Here is a 22,664-nt window from a genome sequence, read left to right as displayed (position 1 = left end):
TAATAAACGGGAGGAAATGCAGAGAGAGGGTCTGGAGAGAGAGAAGGGAGACATGTGTAAGGGGGATGGCGAGCGAGCAGTGGTTGTTGTTTGGTCATAAATTGGCATGGGGAAGCCCGCAGAGTTCAGAGGTGGCATGTCAATCGGTCAGACAGCACTGAGTTGGGTGGGGCTGTGGGTGTTGGTGGGTTTATGCTGAATCCGCTCTATTTAAGTTCTGGTGTTTCATGGTTGAATCTGATGACACTGATTTTATTTGTCATTTATAAATCAAGTGTTTTCAGAGGGGACTACTCAAACACATGGCAAAGATTTTACAGCACTGTTTAGACCCCCTCTCTCTCACTCTCTCACTTCTCACTCTCTCTCTCACTTTTTCTCTTTCTCTCTCACACTCTCTCCTTGGTCCACTCTCCCTCTGTTTCTCCAGCTGGGCTCATGTGCCAGAACACCACTGTGTCATTACCTTCTTAGTACTTGGGCCATATTTACAAAAAATAAGAGGACTTTGGGGTATTTGGTTACTGGGAAACTAGCCTCATTATGTTTAAAGGAAATGGAAAACTGACTGAGAGCCAAATGGCCTTGTGATTTTAAAGGCCCTTGGCATACAATTTATCCAATAGTACTTTCTTGTTATAAAACCATGATGTAACTCTCCTATAAAATGTATATTTTCCAAAAGAGTTGCAGAGCAGTTTGTATGCTCTAAATTTATTCAGATGGCTCAGGAGGTATAGATGAGTAAACATTTGTCTGATGTTAAAAACTCTCATGTCAAGCTAATATGCTACTTGTGACATGTTGATACAGTATACTCATCTGCATCAAAAATCACTGGCTTCGCCTACAAACAAAGTACACAATTTGCATAGACGTCACTGCAATTTTGTTTCCTATAAGAGCCATGTGATCATTTGTGTGTGTGTGTGTGTGTGTCTGTGTGCTTCTGTGTGAGAGAGAGAGAGAGAGAGAGAGAGAGAGAGACAGAGAGAGAGAGAGAGGGAATGCTGGTAAGTACTAGGGACACCTTGTATCCTCTCATTGTCACCGAGCAGGCCTGCAGAACACACAGCAAGTCCATATGTCCCGGCTGCTGCATTCCACAGTTACTATATCACAGGGGTCCCCAGTCCTGTCACCACATTAGAAGCTCTGCTGGGACGCATCACTGAGCACCTCCTACAGCTGCTCGGGGGAACACAAGGGGAGGGGTTGGGGGGTGTCTTAGGTTTGCCTGGCGTAGTGGGATAAATTATCAGATATTGTATGGTGAGGTGACTGACAGCAGCAAGCTCATTATCATTTTGTGTCCTTTAAATTGGACTTAGCAAAGGTTTAAATGCTTATATAATACCTGATAAAACCGCTAAACACTTCCAATATGTTACTATATCTTCACATGTAACTCAAAATGATTGTCTCCTGTATAATTTCATTTTCATTTATAAATGATGTTATCATAGCCTGTTAACTTTTATAGGGACAGTTTTACAGCCAGGACACTCTGTCTACAAAACCATGTCTCCAATCAAAAACATTTATTTTATTTATTTCCCCTTTATTTAACCAGGTAGGCAAGTTGAGAACAAGTTCTCATTTACAATTGCGAACTGACCAAGATAAAGCAAGCACTTTGACACATACAACAACACAGAGTTACACATGGAGTAAAACAAACATACAGTCAATAATATAGTAGAAATTTAAGTCTATATACAATGTGAGCAAATGAAGTGAGATAAGGGAAGTAAAGGCAAAAGGCCATGGTGGCGAAGTAAATACAATATAGCAAGTAAAACACTGGAATGGTAGATTTGCAGTGGAAGAAAGTGCAAAGTAGAAATATAAATAATGGGGTGGAAAGGAGCAAAATAAATAAATAAATACAGTAGGGGAAGACGTAGTTGTTTGGGCTAAATTATACATGGGCTATGTACAGGTGCAGTAATCTGTAAGCTGCTCTGACAGCTGGTGCTTAAAGCTAGTGAGGGAGATAAGTGTTTCCAGTTTTAGAGATTTTTGTAGTTTGTTCCAGTCATTGGCAGCAGAGAACTGGAAGGAGGGGCGGCTGAAGGAGGAATTGGCTTCGGGGGTGACCAGAGAGATATACCTGCTGGAGCACGTGCTATAGGTGGGTGCTGCTATGGTGACCAGCGAGCTGAGATAAGGGGGAACTTTACTTAGCAGGGTCTTGTAGATGACCTGGAGCCAGTGGGATTGGCGATGAGTATGAAGCAAGGGCCAGCCAACGAGAGCGTACAGGTCGCAGTGGTGGGAAAAATATATGGGGCTTTGGTGACAAAACAGATGGCACTGTGATAGACTGCATCCAATTTATTGAGTAGGGTATTGGAGGCTATTTTGTAAATGACATCGCCGAAGTCAAGGATCGGTAGGATGGTCAGTTTTACGAGGGTATGTTTGGCAGCATGAGTGAAAGATGCTTTGTTGCGAAATAGGAAGCAAATTCTAGATTTAACTTTGGATTGGAGATGTTTGATGTGAGTCTGGAAGGAGAGTTTACAGTCTAACCAGACACCTAGGTATTTATAATTGTCCACATATTCTAGGTCGGAACCGTCCAGGGTGGTGATGCTAGCCGGGCGGGCAGGTGCAGGAAGCGATCGGTTGAAGAGTATGCATTTAGTTTTACTTGTATTTAAGAGCAGTTGGAGGCCACGGAAGGAGAGTTGTATGGCATTGAAGCTCGTCTGGAGGGTAGTTAACACAGTGTCCAAAAAAGGGCCGGAAGTATACAGAATGGTGTCGTCTGCATAGAGGTGGATCAGAGATTCACCAGCAGCAAGAGCGACATCATTGATGTATACAGAGAAAAGAGTCAGCCCAAGAATTGAACCCTGTGGCACCCCCATAGAGACTGCCAGAGGCCCGGACAACAGGCCCTCCGATTTGACACACTGAACTCTATCTGAGAAGTAGTTGGTGAACCAGACGAGGCAATCATTTGAGAAACCAAGGCTGTTGAGTCTGCCGATGAGGATGTGGTGATTGACAGAGTCGAAAGCCTTGGCCAGGTCAATGAATACGGCTGCACAGTATTGTTTCTTATCGATGGCGGTTAAGATATCGTTTAGGACCTTGAGCGTGGCTGAGGTGCACCCATTACCAGCTCTGAAACCAGATTGCATAGCGGAGAAGGTACGGTAGGATTCGAAATGATCGGTAATCTGTTTGTTGACTTGGCTTTCGAAGACTTTAGAGAGGCAGGGTAGGATTGATATAGGTATGTAGCAGTTTGGGTCAAGAGTGTCCCCCCTTTTGAAGAGGGGGATGACCGCAGCTGCTTTCCAATCTTTGGGAATCTCAGACGAACCGAAAGAGAGGTTGAACAGGCTACTAATAGGGGTTGCCACAATTTCGGCAGATAATTTTAGAAAGAAAGGGTCCAGATTGTCTAGCCCGGCTGATTTGTAGGGGTCCAGATTTTGCAGCTCTTTCAGAACATCAGCTGACTGGATTTGGGAGAAGGAGAAATGGGGAAGGCTTGGGTGAGTTGCTGTGGGGGTAGGGGTAACCAGGTGGAAAGCATGGCCAGCCGTAGAAAAATGCTTATTGAAATTCTCAATTATAGTAGATTTATCAGTTGTGACAGAGTTTCCTATCCTCAGTGCAGTGGGCAGCTGGGAGGAGGTGCTCTTATTCTCCAAGGACTTTACAGTGTCCCAGAACCTTTTGGAGCTTGTGTTGCAGGAAGCAAATTTCTGCTTGAAAAAGCTATCCTTGGCTTTTCTAACTGCCTGTGTATATTGGTTCCTAACTTCCCTGAAAAGTTTTATATCACGGGGGCTGTTCGATGCTAATGCAGAACGCCACAGGATGTTTTTGTGTTGGTTAAGGGCAGTCAGGTCTGGAGAGAACCAAGGGCTATATCTGTTCCTGGTTCTACATTTCTTGAATGGGGCATGCTTATTTAAGATGGTGAGGAAGGCATTTAAAAAAAAATAACCAGGCATCCTCTACTGAAGGGATGAGGTCAATATCCTTCCAGGATACCCGGGCCAGGTTGATTAGAAAGGCCTGCTCGCTGAAGTGTTTCAGGGAGCGTTTGACAGTGATGAGTGGAGGTCGTTTGACCGCTTACCCATTACGGATGCAGGCAATGAGGCAGTGATCGCTGAGATCTTGGTTGAAAACAGCAGAGGTGTATTTAGAGGGCAAGTTGGTTAGGATGATATCTATGAGGGTGCCCGTGTTTACGGCTTTGGGGTGGTACCTGGTAGGTTCATTGATAATTTATGTGAGATTGAGGGCATCAAGCTTAGATTGTAGGATGGCTGGGGTGTAAAGCATGTCACAGTTTATGTCACCTAGCAGCACGAGCTCTGAAGATAGATGGGGGGCAATCAGTTCACATATGGTGTCCAGAGCACAGCTGGGGGCAGAGGGTGGTCTATAGCAGGCGGCAAAGGTGAGAGACTTGTTTTTAGAGAGGTGGATTTTTAAAAGAAGAAGTTCAAATTGTTTGGGTACAGACCTGGGTAGTAGGACAGAACTCTGCAGGCTCTCTCTGCAGTAGATTGCAACACCGCCCCCTTTGGCTGTTCTATCTTGTCTGAAAATGTTGTAGTTAGGGATGGAGATTTCAGAGTTTTTGGTGGACTTCCTAAGCCAGGATTCAGACACGGCTAGGACATCCGGGTTGGCAGAGTGTGCTAAAGCAGTGATTAAAACAAACTTAGGGAGGAGGCTTCTAATGTTAACATGCATGAAACCAAGGCTATTACGGTTACAGAAGTCATCAAAAGAGAGCGCCTGGGGAGTAGGAGTGGAGCTAGGCACTGCAGGGCCTGGATTCACCTCTACATCGCCAGAGGAACAGAGGAGGAGTAGGATACGGGTACGGCTAAAAGCTATGAGAATTGGTCGTCTAGGACGTCCGGAACAGAGAGTAAAAGGAGCAGGTTTCTGGGGGCGATAAAATAGCTTCAAGGTATAATGTACAGACAAAGGTATGGTAGGATGTGAATACAGTGGAGGTAAACCTAGGCATTGAGTGATGATGAGAGAGATATTGTCTCTAGAAACATCATTGAAACCAGGTGATGTCATTGCATGTGTGGGTGGTGGAACTGTGAGGTTGGATAAGGTATAATGAGCAGGGCTAGAGGCTCTACAGTGAAATAAGCCAATAAACACTAACTAGAACAGCAATGGACAAGGCATATTGACATTAAGGAGAGGCATGCTTAGCGAAGTGATCAAAGGGGTCCAGTGAGTAGTGAGGTCGGTTGCGGTCATGGCGATTCAGACAGCTAGCCGGGCCATGGGTAGCAAGTTGGCAGAAGATGGTCTGTTATTAGCCACCTCGTGCGTTTCCGTCGGTAGATTAGTGGGGTTCCGTATGGTAGAGGGGACCAGTCCAATTGGCAAAATAGTTATAGTTATAGTGGCCCAAGAAAATTGGCCAATAGACCTATTCAGATAGCAGCCGATAAGACAGCTAACGATTAGCTGGCCGCAGATGGGCGTTCAGGTTACGTCGCGGCGGAGGGGCCAGTTGGATAACTCCCTCGGGCAGATAACGTCGGTAGTCCAGTCATGAAGGCCCGATGGGGCTCCGAATCGGCAGTAAAACGGGTCCGGATAGGTGATTGTAGCCCAGGAGTGGCTGGTGGAACTCTTTAGCTGGCTAGCTCCGGAATAATTGATGTTAGCTCCGGGACCGACATTAGCCAATAGTCACTCGGATAGCAGCTAGCTAGCTGCAAGATCCAGGTGTAAATATCCAGAGCTTGCAGTAGAAATCCGGGGATATGGAGAGAAAATAGGTCCGGTATGCTCTGGTCTGAGTCGCGTTGTACAAAACTGGCGATAGCTTTTCGAGCTAAAGGATAGCTGATGACCGCCAACCGTGGTTAGCTGAATTCTAACGTTAGCTAGTGAACTGGCTAACTTCTGGCTAGCTTCTGTTGTGGATTTCAGATTTGATGTAAATAATACTTTTTTTTAAATTGGTGAGGCGGGTTGCAAGAGAGTGTTTTGAAGTTGAGTTTTTAGAAAAAAATATATAGGATAGGATATCATAGGTTATCAAACAGTGAAGTTGTTACACTTGGATCACATTGTGTCATAACTGGGAGCTTGTGGTCACATCATTCTCTCAAAGGGATTGTCCAGTCCACTTTCCAATCACCTTCTGGAGACTTCATTTCCCCCTGCAGTGCAGTATGCTTGACAATTAAAATAATCCTATAAAAGTCCAATAGATTATTTCATTAAATTGACTATATTATTTCATGTAATTAACTAAAATATACACTGATTATACCAAACATTAGGAACACCTTCATAATATTGAGTTGCGCTCCCACCCTCTTTACCCTCAGAAAAGCCTCAAATCGTCGAGCATGGACTCTACAAGGTATCAAAAGGGTTCTACAGGGATGCTGGCACATTTTGACTCCAATGCTTCCCACAGTTGTGTCAAGTTGGCTGGATGTCCTTTGGGTGGTGGACCATTCTTGATACACACAAGAAACTGTTGAGCATGAAAAACCCAGCAGTGTTTCAGTTCTTGAAACAAACCGGTGCACCTGGGACCTACTACCATACCCCATTCACAGACACTTCAATCTTTTGTCTTGCTCATTCACCCTCTGAATGTCTCACATACACAATCCATGTCTCAGTTGTCTCAAGGCTTAAAAATCCTTCTTTAAGCTTCTCCTCCCCTTCACCTACACTGATTGAAGTGGATTTAACAGGTGACATCAATAAAAGATCATAGCCACCTGGAATCACCTTGTCAGTCTATGTCATGGATAGAACAAGTGTTCTAAATGTAATACTCAGTATATATTAAAACATGGCCACTTAAAACTGAGAATACGATGTTTGCCAATAGTAAATGTTAATTTTTCTCTGTCTTGGATACAATACACTTGTATATACCTCTACAATCACTTTCAGAAACAAAGTATGAAAAGCAGACTACATATTACTATTTTTTAGGTGATATACTGTATAATCTCTGTGTGATTAGGATGTCTTGTTTTTCTGTCGGCAGTCTGTTTCCCCATTTGATTTGATCCTTTCTCTGACATCTGTAAATCTGTAAACAGACATAATTGCCTGTCTAATCTTATTTAGCAACCACGTCTTGTTAACTTTCGCTATAGCCGCATCGCAAAGGATCGCCTGTCCTGCTGTGAATAAGGCATTGTCTGTAATCCCAGATGTAATCTGCCCCCCCTCGAAACCAGCAGTGGCCCGCACCTGCCCTGTATTGCAATGCCCTGTTAGCCACATGCAGGTTCTACTTCCATTTGCTGCCATACTGAGTTTGAGAATGAGGAAAGAGGCATAGAACAGGATGTCTAGTTTACCACTTCAAGAGGCTGGAGAACACACTAAAAGTCTATGTGAACGCTTCAAAGCGCTCTAATTGAAAAGGTGATTTATTTTCTTTGACTTTCAAACTCTACTGAACTCTTCTGGACATTTTCAGCTGTTGATGACAGATGATATTGTGGAAACCATACACATAATTATACAATGCATTCTGCATTTGTCTAACAATTTCAATCAATGTAGACAGTTGTTTGAACAATAGTACACTACACTGTCATGGTTAAGGTTGCAAAAATCCGGGAACTTTCAATAACTTTCCTGGTTTTCCCGAAATCCTGGTTGGAGGGTTCCAGATTACCGGCTTATTCCTCCCTGATTGCGGGAATCTTAAAAAACGGGATTTCTGGAAAACCAGGGAATTTATTGAAAGTTCCAGGAATGTTTCAACCCAAGTCATACACACACACACACACACACACACACACACACACACACACACACACACACACACACACACACACACACACACACACACACACACACACACACACACACACACACACACACACACACACAAACACAGACGTGATGCTGAGACAGTCCAATCCCTGGGACAACCCTGGGAGAGCTGGACTGATTTGTGTTCCTTCACCCTGGGAAGCTGATGGATGTGTATGTTTGGTTTAACTGTGGTGCATGCACACACAGTCACACACACATACTGTATGGCCATGACTGAAAAGATCCCACACTGAAGGGGGGAGTTGGGTTGGTTTTCTCGCTACTTCCCCACTGTTGATTTTGGGTTCTGTTTAGAGTTTTTTTTCAAATTTTTCCCTCTCTTACTTCTTAGTGTAAAGAAGTTAGAGCCAACTGAGCTTTTCTCCGTGTAAACAAAAAGCCACAGCAGTCAAACTAACTTAGACTAACCAATTTATCTACTAATATTTCACTAAAACGATTGGACCCTACTGTGTAGGCAAGAAAGAAAGGTAGTAAAGTTAAGTTAAATAAAATAAATATCCCAAAGATGTTACTCACCCCTTGCACAGTCAGACAACAGAATGGCCAAAAAGATGAGCAACATGACCTTGACGACTCCCATCCTGACTGAAGACAACTTCATGTTCCCCAAATCTAAAAGACATATGGTCAAAAAATATAAAAACACTCAGGCCTTCCAGATTGTATTAGTGCACACAGCAGAACTCATATCCATCCCCAGGGAAAGCAGTTTGCCTTGTTAGATGATATGGACAATATATATGCTCCTCCAAGTCAGACACAGTTATGTGTCATGGCTGTTGTCTTTTGCCATAATGGAACTGAAATGCATGGGGATTTCTCTTATCAATAAAAACACATAGTGCAGCTATGCACATTTTTTTAAATCACTTGATTGATTGATTGACACAATAACATATGTACCCTTTGTGTTAGTATATTTATCTATATTCGATATATACAATGCCTTGAGAAAGTATTCACACCCCTTGACTTTTTCCACATTTTGCTGTGTTACAGCCTGAATTTACAATTGATTATATTGAGATGTTGTGTCTCTGGCCTACACACAATACCCTGCTTTACATCCCCTGCTATATTGTGGATCGAGAGTTACCTGTCTAACAGAACACGGTGGGTGTTCTTAATGGAAGCCTCTCCAAAAGAATCCAGATAGAGTCAGTCATGCCTCAGGGCAACTGTCTAGGTCCCTTACTTTTTCAATCTTTACTAATTACCTGCGACTGGCTCTGAGTAAAGCCTGTGTGTCTATGTATGCTGATGACTCAACACATCAGCTACCACAGCAAGTGAAATCACTGCAACACTCAAAGAGCTGCAGTCAGTTACAATTGGCCCAGAACAGAGTAGCACGGCAGGCCCGTAAATGTTAATGGAGACCTAACATCAATAATATGCATGTCAATCTCTCCAGGCTCAAAGTAAAGGAGAGATGGACTTCATCGCTATTTGTATTTGTGAGAGGTGTTGACACGTTGAAAGCACCAAGCTGTCTGTTTAATCTACTAGCACACAGCTCAGACTACCATGTATACGCCACAAGACATGCCACCAGAGGTCTCTTCACCGTCCCCAAGTCCAGAACAGACAATGGGAGGCGCACAGTACTACATAGAGCCATGACTACATGGAACTCTAATTCCACATCAAGTAACTCATGCAAGCAGTAAAATCAGATTGAAAAAAAACAGATAAAAATGGAACAGCGGGGACTGTGAAGAGACACACATGTATTTTGTGTTGTAGATATGTGATAGTAGCGTAATGGCCTGAAATCTGTTGTGAAATGTATTGTACATTTTTTTAAATTGTATAACTGTCACGGTTGTCGTAGGAAGGAGAAGCGGACCAAAGTGCAGCGTGTGTGTTTTCCACATTTTATTTACACTGTGAAACTATGCAATACATAGACATAAACTAAAGAACAAAACAACAAACCGTGACGCAGAGTCGAAACACACACTACTCAAAAAACAGTCTCCCACCCAGGTGGAAAACCCCCCCACTTAAGTATGTTCTCCAACTAGAGACAACGAGGACCAGCTGCCTCTAATTGGAGATCATCCCAAACAAAACCCCAACATAGAAATACAAAACTAGACCCTGACAACATAGAAATAGAAAACATTGAGAGAGAAAAAAAACGTCATACCCTGACCTACTCTACCATAGAAAATAACATATTTCTATGGTCAGGACGTGACAGTACCCCCCCCAAAAGGTGCGGACTCCGAACGCCGAAGACTGCGGGCCGTCCCTGGAGGTTCCGGACTGCGGGCCATCGCCGGAGGTTCCGGAACTGCGGGCCATCTCAGGAGGTTCCGGACTGGGAACCGGAAGGCTGCCTCTCGTGCTTCCCTTGTTGCCGTGCTCTCGCTGCCTCCACCTGTTCCCATGGGAGGCGCTTTTCTCCTGCCCCTAAATCCTCCAAAGCCCTGGATATACTCCTTATCTCCTCAATAGTCCACTGGTCCATACCACGCTGCTTGGTCCTTTGGTGGTGGGAGATTCTGTCACGGTTGTCGTAAGGAGAAGTGGACCAAAGTGCAGCGTGTGTGTAATTCCACATTTTATTTACACTGTGAAACTATGCAATCCATAAACTAAAGAACAAAACAACAAACCATGACGCAGAGGTGAAACATACACTACTCAAAAACAATCTTCCACAAACCCAGGTGGAAAAAAACCCTACTTAAGTATGATCTCCAATTAGAGACAACGAGGACCAGCTGCCTCTAATTGGAGATCATCCCAAACAAAACCCCTACATAGAAATACAAAACTAGACCCTGACAACATAGAAATAGAAAACATAGAAAAAAAACCTGTCACGCCCTGACCTACTCTACCATAGAAAATAACATCTTTCTATGGTCAGGACGTGACAATAACTGCCTTAATTTTGCTGGATCACAGGAAGAGTAGCTGCTGCCGTGGCTCAGGGATTTCACCATGAGGCCAATGGTGACTTTAAAACAATTACAAAATGTAACAGATGTGATAGGGGTTATCTGAGGATGGATCAACAACATTGAAGTTACTCCACAATACTAACCTAAATGACAGACTGAAAAGGAAACCTGTACAGAATAAAAAATATTCCAAAACATTCAACTTGTTTGCAATAAGGTACTAAAGTACAACTGCAAAAAATGTGTCAAAGAAATGTACTTTATGTCCTGAATACAAAGCATTATGTTTGTGGCAAATCGAACACAACACATCACTGAGTATCACTCTTCATATTATCAAGCATGGTGGTGGCTGAATCATGTTATTGGTATGCTTGTCATCGGCATGGACTAGGGATTTTTTTTTAGGATAAAACGGAATGGAAGAGTGCTATGCACAGGCAAAACCCTAGAGGAAAACCTGGTTCAGTCTGCTTTCCAAACAGACATTGGGAGACAAATTCACCTTTCAGCAGGGCAATAACCTAAAACACAAGGCCAAATAGACACTGGAGTTGCTTACCAAGATGACATTGAATGTTGAAAATCTATGGCAAGACTTGAAAATGGCTGTCTAGCAATGATTAACAACAAACTTGACAGAGCTTGAAGAATTTTTTTAAGAATAATGTGCACATGTTGTACAATCCAAGTGTGCAAAACTCTTAGAGATTTACCCAGAAAAACGAACCGCTGTAAACGCTGCCAAAGGTGATTTTAACATGTATTTACTTAAGGGTGTGAATATTTATGTAAATGAGATAGCTCTGTATTTCATTTTCAATAAATTAGCTAAAATGTCAAAAAACATTTTTGTCCCTTTGCCATTATGGGCTATTGTGTGTAGATGGGTGAGAGAGAAACAATATATTTAACCCCTTTTGAATTCAGGCTGGAAAAACAAAATGTGGAATAAGTCAATGGGTATGAATACTTTCTGAAGGCACTGTATCTGTGGTCAACATGGCACACACTCATTAAAGTTATGCCTCCCTCACAGACTGCCCCTAATGTTTAAAAAAAATACTACAAGTAAAAATGAATATTTCTTCTCTGAAACACAATTGTATTATATTGTATAATTGTCACCATTTGCATTCATTAATTACTGTATATAACATTTTACCATATCTAAAAATTACACATCATGGCAAATTAATTGAATAGTAATTATATCCATATAACTGTATAGGTAAACATCCAATAGATAACAGCCGATCATGTCTTATTTTATAGTAAATTAAATAAGTAATATTTCTATGAACTATTGCCAACCATTTAATCGTGTGAAAAAGGTCATATGCCCTGTATATTTTGCACAACAATGTTTTTTATGAATGACATACCTGAAGTTTCCAGTGAATGAAGTTAACCTCGTATCAGCCTCTTTATAGAACACTTGTTACCCATTCTCATAGAAGTCCTCGCAGACTCCATTTATTTATTGACAGTGGCCGGTTTCATCGACGCTTTCTTACCACCACTATAATTAATGATCGCTGCATGACTGTATATCCATTCAGCATCGATCGGCTATATGGAAAAGCTGTAAATCAGACAAAGCATACAATCAAATGCGTACATTTATCACACATGGGTATCCATTAAAATGATGAATTAACTTCTCGACAAACTGAAATGTTAGATCGTTTTTAAAGTCTGTATCCAATCTGTATTTACAGTAGACTCTACTTCATCGACTGCGAGATTTAGCAGTGCAGAGAGCTGTATAATCCCAGCTCTCAATTTTGGACCAATCACATATAAGGACTGGGTAACTATCAAAATTAACTCTTTATTTCTCACTATCACGATTCAATAGCCATTACACGAGTCAAATATGTAGTTGTATATGCCTCAATTTAAAGTTGCCAAAATAATCCACAGTAATTTAAAACAAATGCAGTGGCTGACAATCAGGGGTTGGGGTAAACGTCACCCCTGTAACAGATCTAGGATAAGGTTTCCCTCCCTAATTCCTGACTTTGACCATTAGGAGGAAAAATACAACACTGACCTCAGATCAGCATTGAGGCAACTTTATCCTAACGCCAGAAGAACAAAACAGAGTAGACTTTCAGCAACGCCCATAACATCAATTTATTAAAAGGAATTATGAAAAGGAAACATTTGAATTGTTAGGGGTGAGTTGTGTTAATGTATGGATAACATACTGAAGAAACCCTGTTTCGACCCCAGGAAGTAATAGGGATCCTAATAAATACTAAACAACTGCATACTATCAGTCAGATATCAGCCAATGAGGGATGAAATGAATAGGTGTTCCCACCCAGTGGGACTGGAATGTATCTGCCCTGAGAACGTCACAAGAGACATGTTCCAATGACATGAAATCCTTTTGGATCATGTTGTGCTTGAAGGCGTCTACACTCAAGTGCCAAGACCGTATGTATCAATGACGAGTTGACAAATGTCGCACCTGCCTGAGAGAATAACAATCACATGTATAGTAGTACAAGACAGAAATGACGATAAACACTTATTCAAAGAGGAAGTCATTTAATTTATGACATTTAAATCATATTATTTCATTTTCCCAATGTTCCACATAGCTCTTATTATTGAAATGTAGCTAGCCTTTACAAAATAACAACAAGCTCTGAAGTAATACGATGTCCAGTCATTGAATTACTGCATCATTCCTTTATACAGAAAAAGGAGTAATAGATTTATACATTTACATAATTTCCTTTTGTTCTTTATAAAATTAAAATGACAATCTCTTAAAAGATTTTATATTATCCTCAATAATAATAAAACTTGTAGAAGTAGTGAGTGGTTAGACAAGATGAAGCCTGAGAATTAGCTTATAAAACAGCGCAGATTTGATATAACTGGTGCGGCCTTGAAGTGTGAAAAGCCATGGTTGTTTGAGACAGTTATGTCAGATTGGCCATTCCTCTATCCACATCAACTCCAACTCATTCTCCATTGTAACCCAGATGGGGAAGCGTTCGCTCCGCATCAGAGATGACTAGAGGAGGGAGCAGGAATATGATGATGTAACAGTAGAGGAAGTGGTTATCAACTGGGAACAGTACAACATTGTGCAGAGAGGTATGGAGACAATGTATATAACCAGATTAGGATGTAACAAAACATTTTTAACAACTTAATGGTATGAGACAATATTTGTAACATATTCTAACTGATTTCACTACAGATCACATATGTTTCTGCAACAGCAGCTGGTGTGTAACCAAGATAATGAACACCAATGACCTGCTTAGTGTAGTAGGAGAGTTGTGTCTCTGTTCTCGTGACACCTGTCTAGATAACTGTGCTATCAGTGCTACTTGACCATTGTTCACCTAATACCTTGTTTGCACTATTGGTTAGAGCCTGTAAGTAAGCATTTCACTGTAAGGTCTACACGTGTTGTATTCGGCGCACATGACAAATAAACTTTGATTTGATTTGATCAGTGCCACCACTGAGAGTTAAAATATTACTTAAGATAAATGTGCTTTGGAACAATATACACAGAATGGAAAAAAACAACATTGCTGCCTTAACCAACTGATGGGAGACAAGCCTCATGAACCTCTAACTAGTATGTGATATGCACTCCATGATTCTAACAATCACAGATAATCTTGGTGCTGATGTGTGGTAGGAAGTTACAGTCTCTCTCCACTAGAGGGCATCCAATGCCTGAGAGAGTGACTGATGTGACCACATCAATCTCAGAGGTTGACGAGTTACACAGGTTAAGGTTGGGGTGGGTAGGGAACAAGATAAATCATTAAAAACATGACATGTTATGACTGAAAGAGCAATGGCCACTGCCCACATTGTTATTAAAAGGCCAGACAACTTACCGTAATTTCCGGACTATAAGCCGCAACTTTTTTCCCACGCTTTGAACCTTGCGGCTTAAACAATGACGCGGCTAATATATAGATTTTTCTCGAAAAAAAACACATTCTGTGACGTGCTCAGTTTTTTGCCGGCATGAAGCTTTCATTAGACCAATGAAATTGCCGAACGGGTTAAGGTCAAACAACTTTTTTGTTTACTGTTTAGATTAAATCGAGCGCTCTCAAACTTCCCATCATTCTGATTACGGTAGTCATTTTGCCACCCTCATCATGGCAAAGACACGGAGAAATGCATATGATGCAGATTTCAAGTTGAAGGCGATTGATAGTGACCAATGACTTTCTTGGTAGGCTACTGTTTACTGCAAATTATTTATTTTTTGTTACAAGCCGTGTTTCGTTAAAGCCTATTTATTTTTGTTACAAGCCGTGTTTCGTTAAAGCCTGTGTAAAGTTAATTTGTTTCAATGTACCGGTAGGCACCTGCAGCTTATAGACATGTGCGGCTTATTTATGTTCAAAATATAAAAAATAAATAAATTCAGTGGGTGCGGCTTATATTCAGGTGCGCTCAATAGTTCGGAAATTACGGTAAGTGTCCTTTGAGACACTGTCGCTAAAATCAAAATCCCATGTCTTTAAACGATATAACACATTCATTGCCGTTTAAAGCATTGGTGAAAACTCCACACGTTTCCGTGGGAGGAATCTATACCTAAACCATTCTAGGAGTAAATCTCTTATTTTTTTTGCTTCGCTGATAGGTAGCCTGGTGAGGATTGCTTTCCCCTCCTCATCATTACAGCATCAGGAATTACATGACAAACTAAAATTAAAACCTTTAGAGCCATTTTGGCCAAACAAGCGAGATCAGTGGTGCAGAGATTATCATCACTATCAACATAATTATCTTTAATTTACATGTTTATTATGACTTACATTCTTTAAATTAACATAGGAGCCCTGAGAGAGCTCTGGCACAAGTGTGGGAAGCCCACTAAAGCATAGGACATGATGTCAGAAGGCCTTTTTTATACACAAGCAATAAAACAGAAATGTTCCAAAGGCTTTCTCTCCCTCTTCAGCTTCAAACAGCCCCAGAAGCTGTTCCTAAAGCACTGGACCGGTCCAGAGTAGCCTTGCAACATGCCAGTACAAAACCCTATTTCCAGTCGGTTGTTTTCTTTCTTCTTCCTCTGCCTCCACAGACAGGCATCAGTGAGTCAGAGGAGGAGGACAGCATAGCATCAGGCGCCGTAGGTCCCTTTCAGGCAGCAGTAGCATCTCAAAAATAACAGAAAGGGTATAATCATAGTTTATGTGCCTTCACATCCGACCTTATTTAATCTCTCTGCGCTCTCATCCATGTCCTCCCTATTTCAAAGCCTTGCCTTGCCGTGCAGTGTGATGAAGTTGATCGTTAAGGTCGCTCTGTGCAGTTGGGGATTTACTTTGAATATAGCCTCATATCCCCTGGATATGCTTCTGTAGAGGCAGGGGGCAGGGAGGCGGGGGAGTCTGTTGGTACAGCAGGGGTCAGATGCCAGTCTTGTCGCTGTAGAACGGTGTGACGTGGAACATGTAGCAGTGTGTACACACCCTAACGGGCTTCACCTGGCCGTACCGTGGTAACGGGGCTGAGTGGGAGGAGCAGCGAGAGCAGAAGATCTGAAATGACACGTAGAACAAACAAGGTATATTTGATTGTTTACCATTTATTTTACGTAGTACAATACTTAAAGAGATCTGTGCAGGTGGTCTTTGTGTTACCTTGCCACAGCTCCTACAGTGGTGCTTTCTGCGGATGACAGTGAAGGGGGCCTTACAGGTGATGCAGGAGTCACATTCCTCATCAGGAACCCAGTCTGGGGGATCTACAGGGGAAAAGCATAGGCACATTAATAGTGGTGCTTATTTATTCATGCGTCACTGTGCATGCATGCATATGTGTGTATGTGATTTTTGAGGAGAAAGGGGAGGTGCTGACCTTCGAACTGTTCCTCCCGGGCCTTGGCTGCCAGCTCAGAGGAAGAGATGGTCTCCTGACAGAGAGCACAGTCCTCCAGCATGGCGCTGCGCAGCCCTGGACCTGCTGAACCACACAGAGCACAGCTGTGTCATAACCATGGTCATTCTGTCAGTATACAGTACATTACAGAATAACATGCTGGGAGAAGTACACTAAGATCCTTGGCATTACTGCAAGTCAATATAAAGATTCCCACCTTTCTGCTTGTCATTGTCCCCCTGCTCAGAGGTAGCCATGACTTCAAACAGTGTCTTCAGAATGCTTCGAAGGTCAGCCGCGTAGTTTGTCTGCAGTTGGTCAGCAACACCTGGGGGTCAAGGGGTCAAGAGGAACCAGTGAGATGCAAGGAAACTGTGGTGCAAATGTGGTACATGTGATAAGAGCAAAGCCCAGTAGGCTAATGTATTGTGGAACACAGTGTAAAACCTTTGGAGTTTAGTTTATTAGGATCCCTATTAGCTACTGCACATGCAGCAGCTACTCTTCCCGTGGTCCACATAAAACGTACAAATTCATGACAAAGTACTATATATTGGAAAGACACCAAGGGACAACAAAAATACTATTTACACACTATTCATATTCTTATATACAGTTAAATTAGATCTATAGAGAGAGGAGAGGATGTGATACAATATGTTTTTTTATCTTTCTTTTTGCCTGAGTAACCTCTGGTGGCAGAGCATTCCACGACGACATGGCTCTCTGTACATATCTGAGCGACGCATTCAATCTGTTTTTGGTTTGGGTACTGTGAAGAAACCCATAGTGGCGTGTCTGGTGGAGTATGGATGTCTGTTTGAAGTGTATGCAAATAGATTATACAAGTGTTTAGGCATTTCCAACACACACGTTTCCTAGTCAATAGTAGTAGTCCATTTCTCCTCAACCATGAAAAACGATCATGCATGTTGTTGATGTGAGTTCTGTATGTACAGTGAAGGGCAAGATGTGCTGCTTTGTTTTGAGCCCGCTGCAGTTTTGCAAGGTCTTTCTATGCTGCACCTGACCATATTACCGTACAGTAATCAAGATGGGACAAGATCAGAGCCTGAACAAATAGTTGATCTGTGTCAAATACACAGAACATCTTTTTAGAACAGACCTACCTCTCCCCATCATCACAGCAACTGTCAATATGACTTGACCATGATAACTGACTATCCAATGTTACTCCTAGGACTTCAACTTGTTCAACTTGTTCAACTTGTTCAACGGTCACACCCTTTATGTCAAACTCCAGTTGGACGTTGAGGTCTAAGAGGAAGGTTTTAGATGTATTTAAGACCAGTTATTTGGTCATTACCCATTCTGACACTGACTGTAACTCCTAGCTAAGAGTCTCAGTGAGCTCACCCACTGATGTGTAGTCATCAGCCTACATAGTCATTTTAGCTTCTTGTAAGACTAGCGGCAAATCATTTGTAATAAATAGAGAAGCACTATGGGGTGGAGTGAAGAGTGCATACTGGTTAAGCAACAAAGGCATGATTTCATTGTCTTTCAGAGTAAAAAGAAAGAAAAACATGAGAAACAGACTGATTTACCCCATCAAACCACAGCTATACCCCTGGACAGATAGTCATACAGATAGTCATACAAGAGAGAGAGAGAGAGAGTCATACCCGATATGCAGACGAAGAGGCGGTGGATGAGGTCACTGCTGCTGTGGAAGCGCGAGCGGATCTTGTTCCTGGCGGCCATCTTAGCAGCCTGCAGGGCCAGCTGGATCTCATGGTGGTCCAGATCCTCTGACGTCCCTGAGCTTGTGGTTAGACTGCTGACAGGGCTGGAGGAGAGAGGGGGAGCGCACGTGCAAGAGAGAGAGTGAGAACGGGAGAGAGAGATCCAGTGAAGGGAGAGGGAGGATGGAGGGAGAGAGGAGGTACTGTCATATTGTCATTCTTATAAACACAGAAACACTGTTCACCAGCATATTGTGTACTGTACTTCAATATGCATCGTACTATAGGGGTTTTGGTTGATTTCAATCTCAAAGTGAGTGAAATAGAGATGAGCAAGGGTTATAGTAATAACATAAGCTGTAACATGGGGATGTACGAAACAGAAACACACACACGGCCAGTGGTTACCTGGCTGTGTAAGCACTGCTGGACAGACTACATGTGGTGACAGACACACTCTCACAGTCACTACTGGAGACTGAGCTGAGAGGAGAGTCCTGAAAAAAACTGGGAATAAATCATTAAATCAAATAATAAACCGATAACATATGGGCAACATAAAACGGGATCTGTGAACATTATGATAGGCACAAAAGTAGCATAAAGCCAAGTGCAAATAGCAACTAGAACATAAAACAACAAGTGGATGACAAGTTCTGGGTTCAATTAGCCAGAGAGACGTGGAGGAAGTTTGCTTTCCACAGATATGTAAATGACTGTTGTTGAGGCCTACCTGCTTTGAAGGGGAGCACTGATAATACATCACCCAAACACACACCTATAGTACATTTGCTCATACCTAGTGTTCTTCTTGCTCTCTTCCTTGGACTCCCCGTCTGTCTCTCTGGTTCCTGTCCTGTCCCTTCCCCCGCTGGCCTGAGGCCTCCTCACTGTCCTCCACTGGTGGACACAGGGCTCTGGGGCTCCCCTTACTCCATTGGGGCTGCTGTCCTGGCCCAGGCCCTGCTGAGATCCCGGGGCCACCACCACCAGGCACTTGTCACAGCGCTGGTCCCCTGCCTCCTCCCCTGGAGGAGGCTCTAAGGAGCAGCGGGAGGAGGGGGGCATCAGCTGGGGGGGAGAGTCCCCCTTCCTATGTAAGTTGTGTCCTGAAGAGGCCAGGCAACAGGCAGAGGACTGGATGACAGAGCTGTGTGGAGGATGGGGCTTGCAATGTTTGTCCAACCCCAGGTCCATCCCCAGCCCTGTGTTGTCCATGGTGAGGGCGTCATCATGGCCGTCTTCACAGCTGCCGCAGCAGACACAGGAGTTGAGCAGGCAATGGGTGGCCACCAGGGGGCCGCAGGGCTCTGTAGCTGAGGAGGAGGGGGGGCGGGGCAGGAGCAGCTTGTCCACAGCCAGCTCAGTCAGGCTGGGGGAGCCGGGGTTGAAGATGACCGTGGCCGAGAGCTTCATCCCTCCCATACGGTGTGCAATGACTTCAGCAGTCTCGCCCCCCTCCAGACCCACCTCCCAGCCGTTAGTGTAGGGCAAGGGCTCCAGGCCGGGGGTGGGGCCGGGTCGCTTGGTGTTTGGGCACTGTGTGGGCAGGTTTTGGGGCTGCTGGGACAGATCTGACTGAGCATCAGTGGACCAGCCATTCCTGGTTGAGTCTGTCAGGGGGCCAGGTCTGCGGGGCTGAGGCAAGGAGGGCTGAGGGGCTTTGGAAGGTGAGGTCAAACGGCTGCTGGTCACAATGTCCCCTCCTGCATCCAGGTCCTCCATGAAGAAGACTCTGTCCTCCTCCTCATGGTAGAGACCTGTCCTTCCCCGGCCCACCAGGAACCGGAGGGGGGAGGCCTCGGTGCTGGATCCCCCGCTGGAGCCCCCTCTGTTGGGGCGGTGGGCCGGGGACTGGCCCTGGCTGGGAGGGGACAGCAGCGTGGACATCTCATCCCCCACACGGTACACCATCATGTTGAGCTGTTCGATCTCCTCCTCATCATATTGCATGGAGCAGGCCAGGTCTGCCTCCTCCACCTCCTCACACAGAGAACTCTGCTCCTTCGCCCGCTTCACCTCCTCCCACTCCCTGTCCTCCTCCTCCTGGATGTGGGAGATGCACAGAGACAGCACCTCCTGTTGCTGCTCTCTCTCCTCCTTGCTCCCCTCCTCACCAGTGTCGCTGGTGGGGCTGCTGGATGAAGGGAGGCCTGGGGCGATGGTGGGGGTTGGGGTGGGTGTGGGGGGGCACTCAGGGACCAAGGGGAACTCCCCGTCCTGAGAGATACAAAGGCTCCGCTCCAGCGTCAACAACTCCTCCTCTGACAGGGTCTGCAGCAGGTCCCTATGGGAATAACACAACCTTAACAACATGCTTACCAGCCTAAAATGATCACTCAATGAGGATAGTAGTGGCCCATGACCTTTAGATTGTTTGCCCAGGTTCTTGAGATTGATGTTCAAAAGATTGTTGTGAAGAATGACAGAGCTATTTTCTACCTATGATTAAATACAGAGGACAATCTATATGTGTATCCTCTAAACGGTACCTGATCTTCTTCAGTAAAGTGCGAAAAGGCCGGAGGAGCTCAGACATGTCCTCTGGTTTCCTATCCAGGTTGAGTGGACCTTCACCGTACACCACCAGACCACTGAGGGAGAGACAGGGGGATTATAAAATGTTATTAGTATCAGAGAGTTCTAGGAAGAAGAGGAAGATGGAGACAGAGGAGAAAACACTTACCACACAATGGCTAGTCTGGGGATTGTAAACATCAGAGCGGGTTCATAGTCATCGATCATGTCTTGGCTGAGATAGCCCAGCTTGAGCGCCCTGAGACAAAAACAACAAAGATGAGAGGATGTGAAATAATATTGGCCAACCATTTAAAAAATGTACTAAACCCTGCATCTCCTGTGACATCACTCATCTCTATTCCTCTGTTGCCCCCCCATACAACTCACCTATCCACAGTCTCACAGAAGAGCACAATCACCTCCTGCTGAACATAGTATTCTTTGGGAGACTTCACAGGCACCATGGCTGACACATAGCTGACAGAAGAGAATTGTGTAAAAAAAAATACGTAAATACAGTCAAATATGTTGTTGTTGATGATGATGTCCTAAAGTTAAAGATGTTCATGTCCTATAGCTACCTGAGCTCAAACTCAGCAAAGAGGCTGTCGAAGTGGCGCAGTGCATCCCTCATGCGGTCGGTGTAGAAGTTGAGGTCTCTGAGGGCCTGGTCTCTCGTGATGTTTCGGACTTCCTCCAGACTATGGGTCAGGTCCTTGGCTAGAGGCCTCATGGCCATGCTCTCTATCTCCCTGTTCATGATGATGGAGCCTGCAGCCAGACACTACACACAGAGATGGAGAGAGAAGGGAATGACTTGTGTTATTTAACAGTTCTCTTTCAAGTATTCATTTCTGTATTTCACTTATGGGATACGCCCTCAGCGTATTCGTCAGAAGCCTTTATTACACTACGCCAGCCATGATCGGCTGAACGTCGAGACATGTGCGTCGTGGAAGGGTGTCCCTCCTACCCTATAAAAGGTCCAACGCAGCGTCTCTGAGTCATTCAAACACCTCTTCTCGCTTTTCATCAGAAAGCTTATCTCAACACGACTGCATTTTCCAGAACTAGCTAAACTGTACACAGACGTGACCTTACAACTCGCTCGCCAGGCACTATTCTCGGGACTGTGCGGTGGTGACAATTTTAATTTTCCTTCACCATTGTTAGAGGAAAATTATTCAAGGGAGGAATGGGTACAGCTAACTCGTTCACGACCAAGTTAGCTGTATCCAAACAGTGACTAGTCGTTAGGAAGCTAGCCACCACGCTAGCTAGCTTTTGTGGTTTTACTTCGAAAATACAAGTTTTTACTAGCTACACCAAGCTATCTTTTCTAACCTCTGTTTTATCTGGCCATCACACTGAGTGCCACCATCAGAGATAGCTAGCGATTATTAGGTTATCGGATTAGCTTACCACGCTAGTTTTTTCCCTGACAGCTAAAAAGAGAGCATTCAAGCTACGGCGACAAAAGCATGTCCCACCCCAAATGAGGAGAAGCTCCCGGAACGAATCTGCTCCTGTGGAAACAAGATATCGGCCAAAGACACCACTCGGTGCGCTCTGCTCGCCTTGGGCTGCAACATCCCCCGGCTCGTGTCTATACTATGCCCTCTTCACTGTGAAGAGCCTCCATCGCAGGCTACCACGCCAAGCTAGCCTGAGTCAACAGGACCCTAACATGGGGGCCGGTGTCCCCGATGGCTCACCAGTGGTGATGGATATCCCCATGGGGAATTGTGGAGTGACGGCTAGCGCTAGCTGGGGCGACCAGCTCGACGCCATTGCT

The 22,664-nt window shown here is 44.0% G+C and overlaps 2 protein-coding genes across 4 annotated transcripts in view; both read right to left on the bottom strand.

Annotated features, from left to right (window-relative positions):
- Positions 1–12,522, bottom strand: part of LOC106610987 (fibroblast growth factor receptor-like 1) — a 70,372-nt gene extending 57,850 nt beyond the window's left edge. The window contains exons 1-2 of the mRNA XM_082955673.1: positions 12,140–12,522; positions 8,356–8,451 (exon numbers count right to left, since the gene is read on the bottom strand). Coding sequence (XP_082811799.1) covers positions 8,356–8,440 — 85 coding nt within the window. The 5' untranslated portion in view covers positions 8,441–8,451; positions 12,140–12,522. The remainder of the gene's footprint in view (positions 1–8,355; positions 8,452–12,139) is intronic.
- A 771-nt stretch (positions 12,523–13,293) lies between these two features.
- The window catches only part of zfyve28 (zinc finger, FYVE domain containing 28), a 62,184-nt gene continuing 52,813 nt past the window's right edge, over positions 13,294–22,664 (bottom strand). The window contains exons 4-14 of one of the 3 annotated variants that reach the window (XM_045723503.2): positions 21,451–21,653; positions 21,257–21,346; positions 21,036–21,125; positions 20,842–20,943; positions 19,149–20,636; positions 18,758–18,856; positions 18,290–18,453; positions 16,861–16,971; positions 16,623–16,724; positions 16,406–16,509; positions 13,294–16,303 (exon numbers count right to left, since the gene is read on the bottom strand). In XM_045723503.2, coding sequence (XP_045579459.1) covers positions 16,172–16,303; positions 16,406–16,509; positions 16,623–16,724; positions 16,861–16,971; positions 18,290–18,453; positions 18,758–18,856; positions 19,149–20,636; positions 20,842–20,943; positions 21,036–21,125; positions 21,257–21,346; positions 21,451–21,653 — 2,685 coding nt within the window. In that variant the 3' untranslated portion in view covers positions 13,294–16,171. Of the gene's footprint in view, positions 16,304–16,405; positions 16,510–16,622; positions 16,728–16,860; positions 16,972–18,289; positions 18,454–18,757; positions 18,857–19,148; positions 20,637–20,841; positions 20,944–21,035; positions 21,126–21,256; positions 21,347–21,450; positions 21,654–22,664 lie in introns of all 3 variants that reach the window. The other 2 variants (XM_014210762.3, XM_045723504.2) reach the window with 2 other exon arrangements.

This window comes from Salmo salar, chromosome 09, assembly GCF_965601325.2.
Source record: "Salmo salar chromosome 09, fSalSal1, whole genome shotgun sequence".
Lineage (NCBI taxonomy): Eukaryota > Metazoa > Chordata > Actinopteri > Salmoniformes > Salmonidae > Salmo > Salmo salar.
Note: the sequence above shows the minus strand (reverse complement) of the source record. Positions and strands in the feature narration are given on the sequence as shown.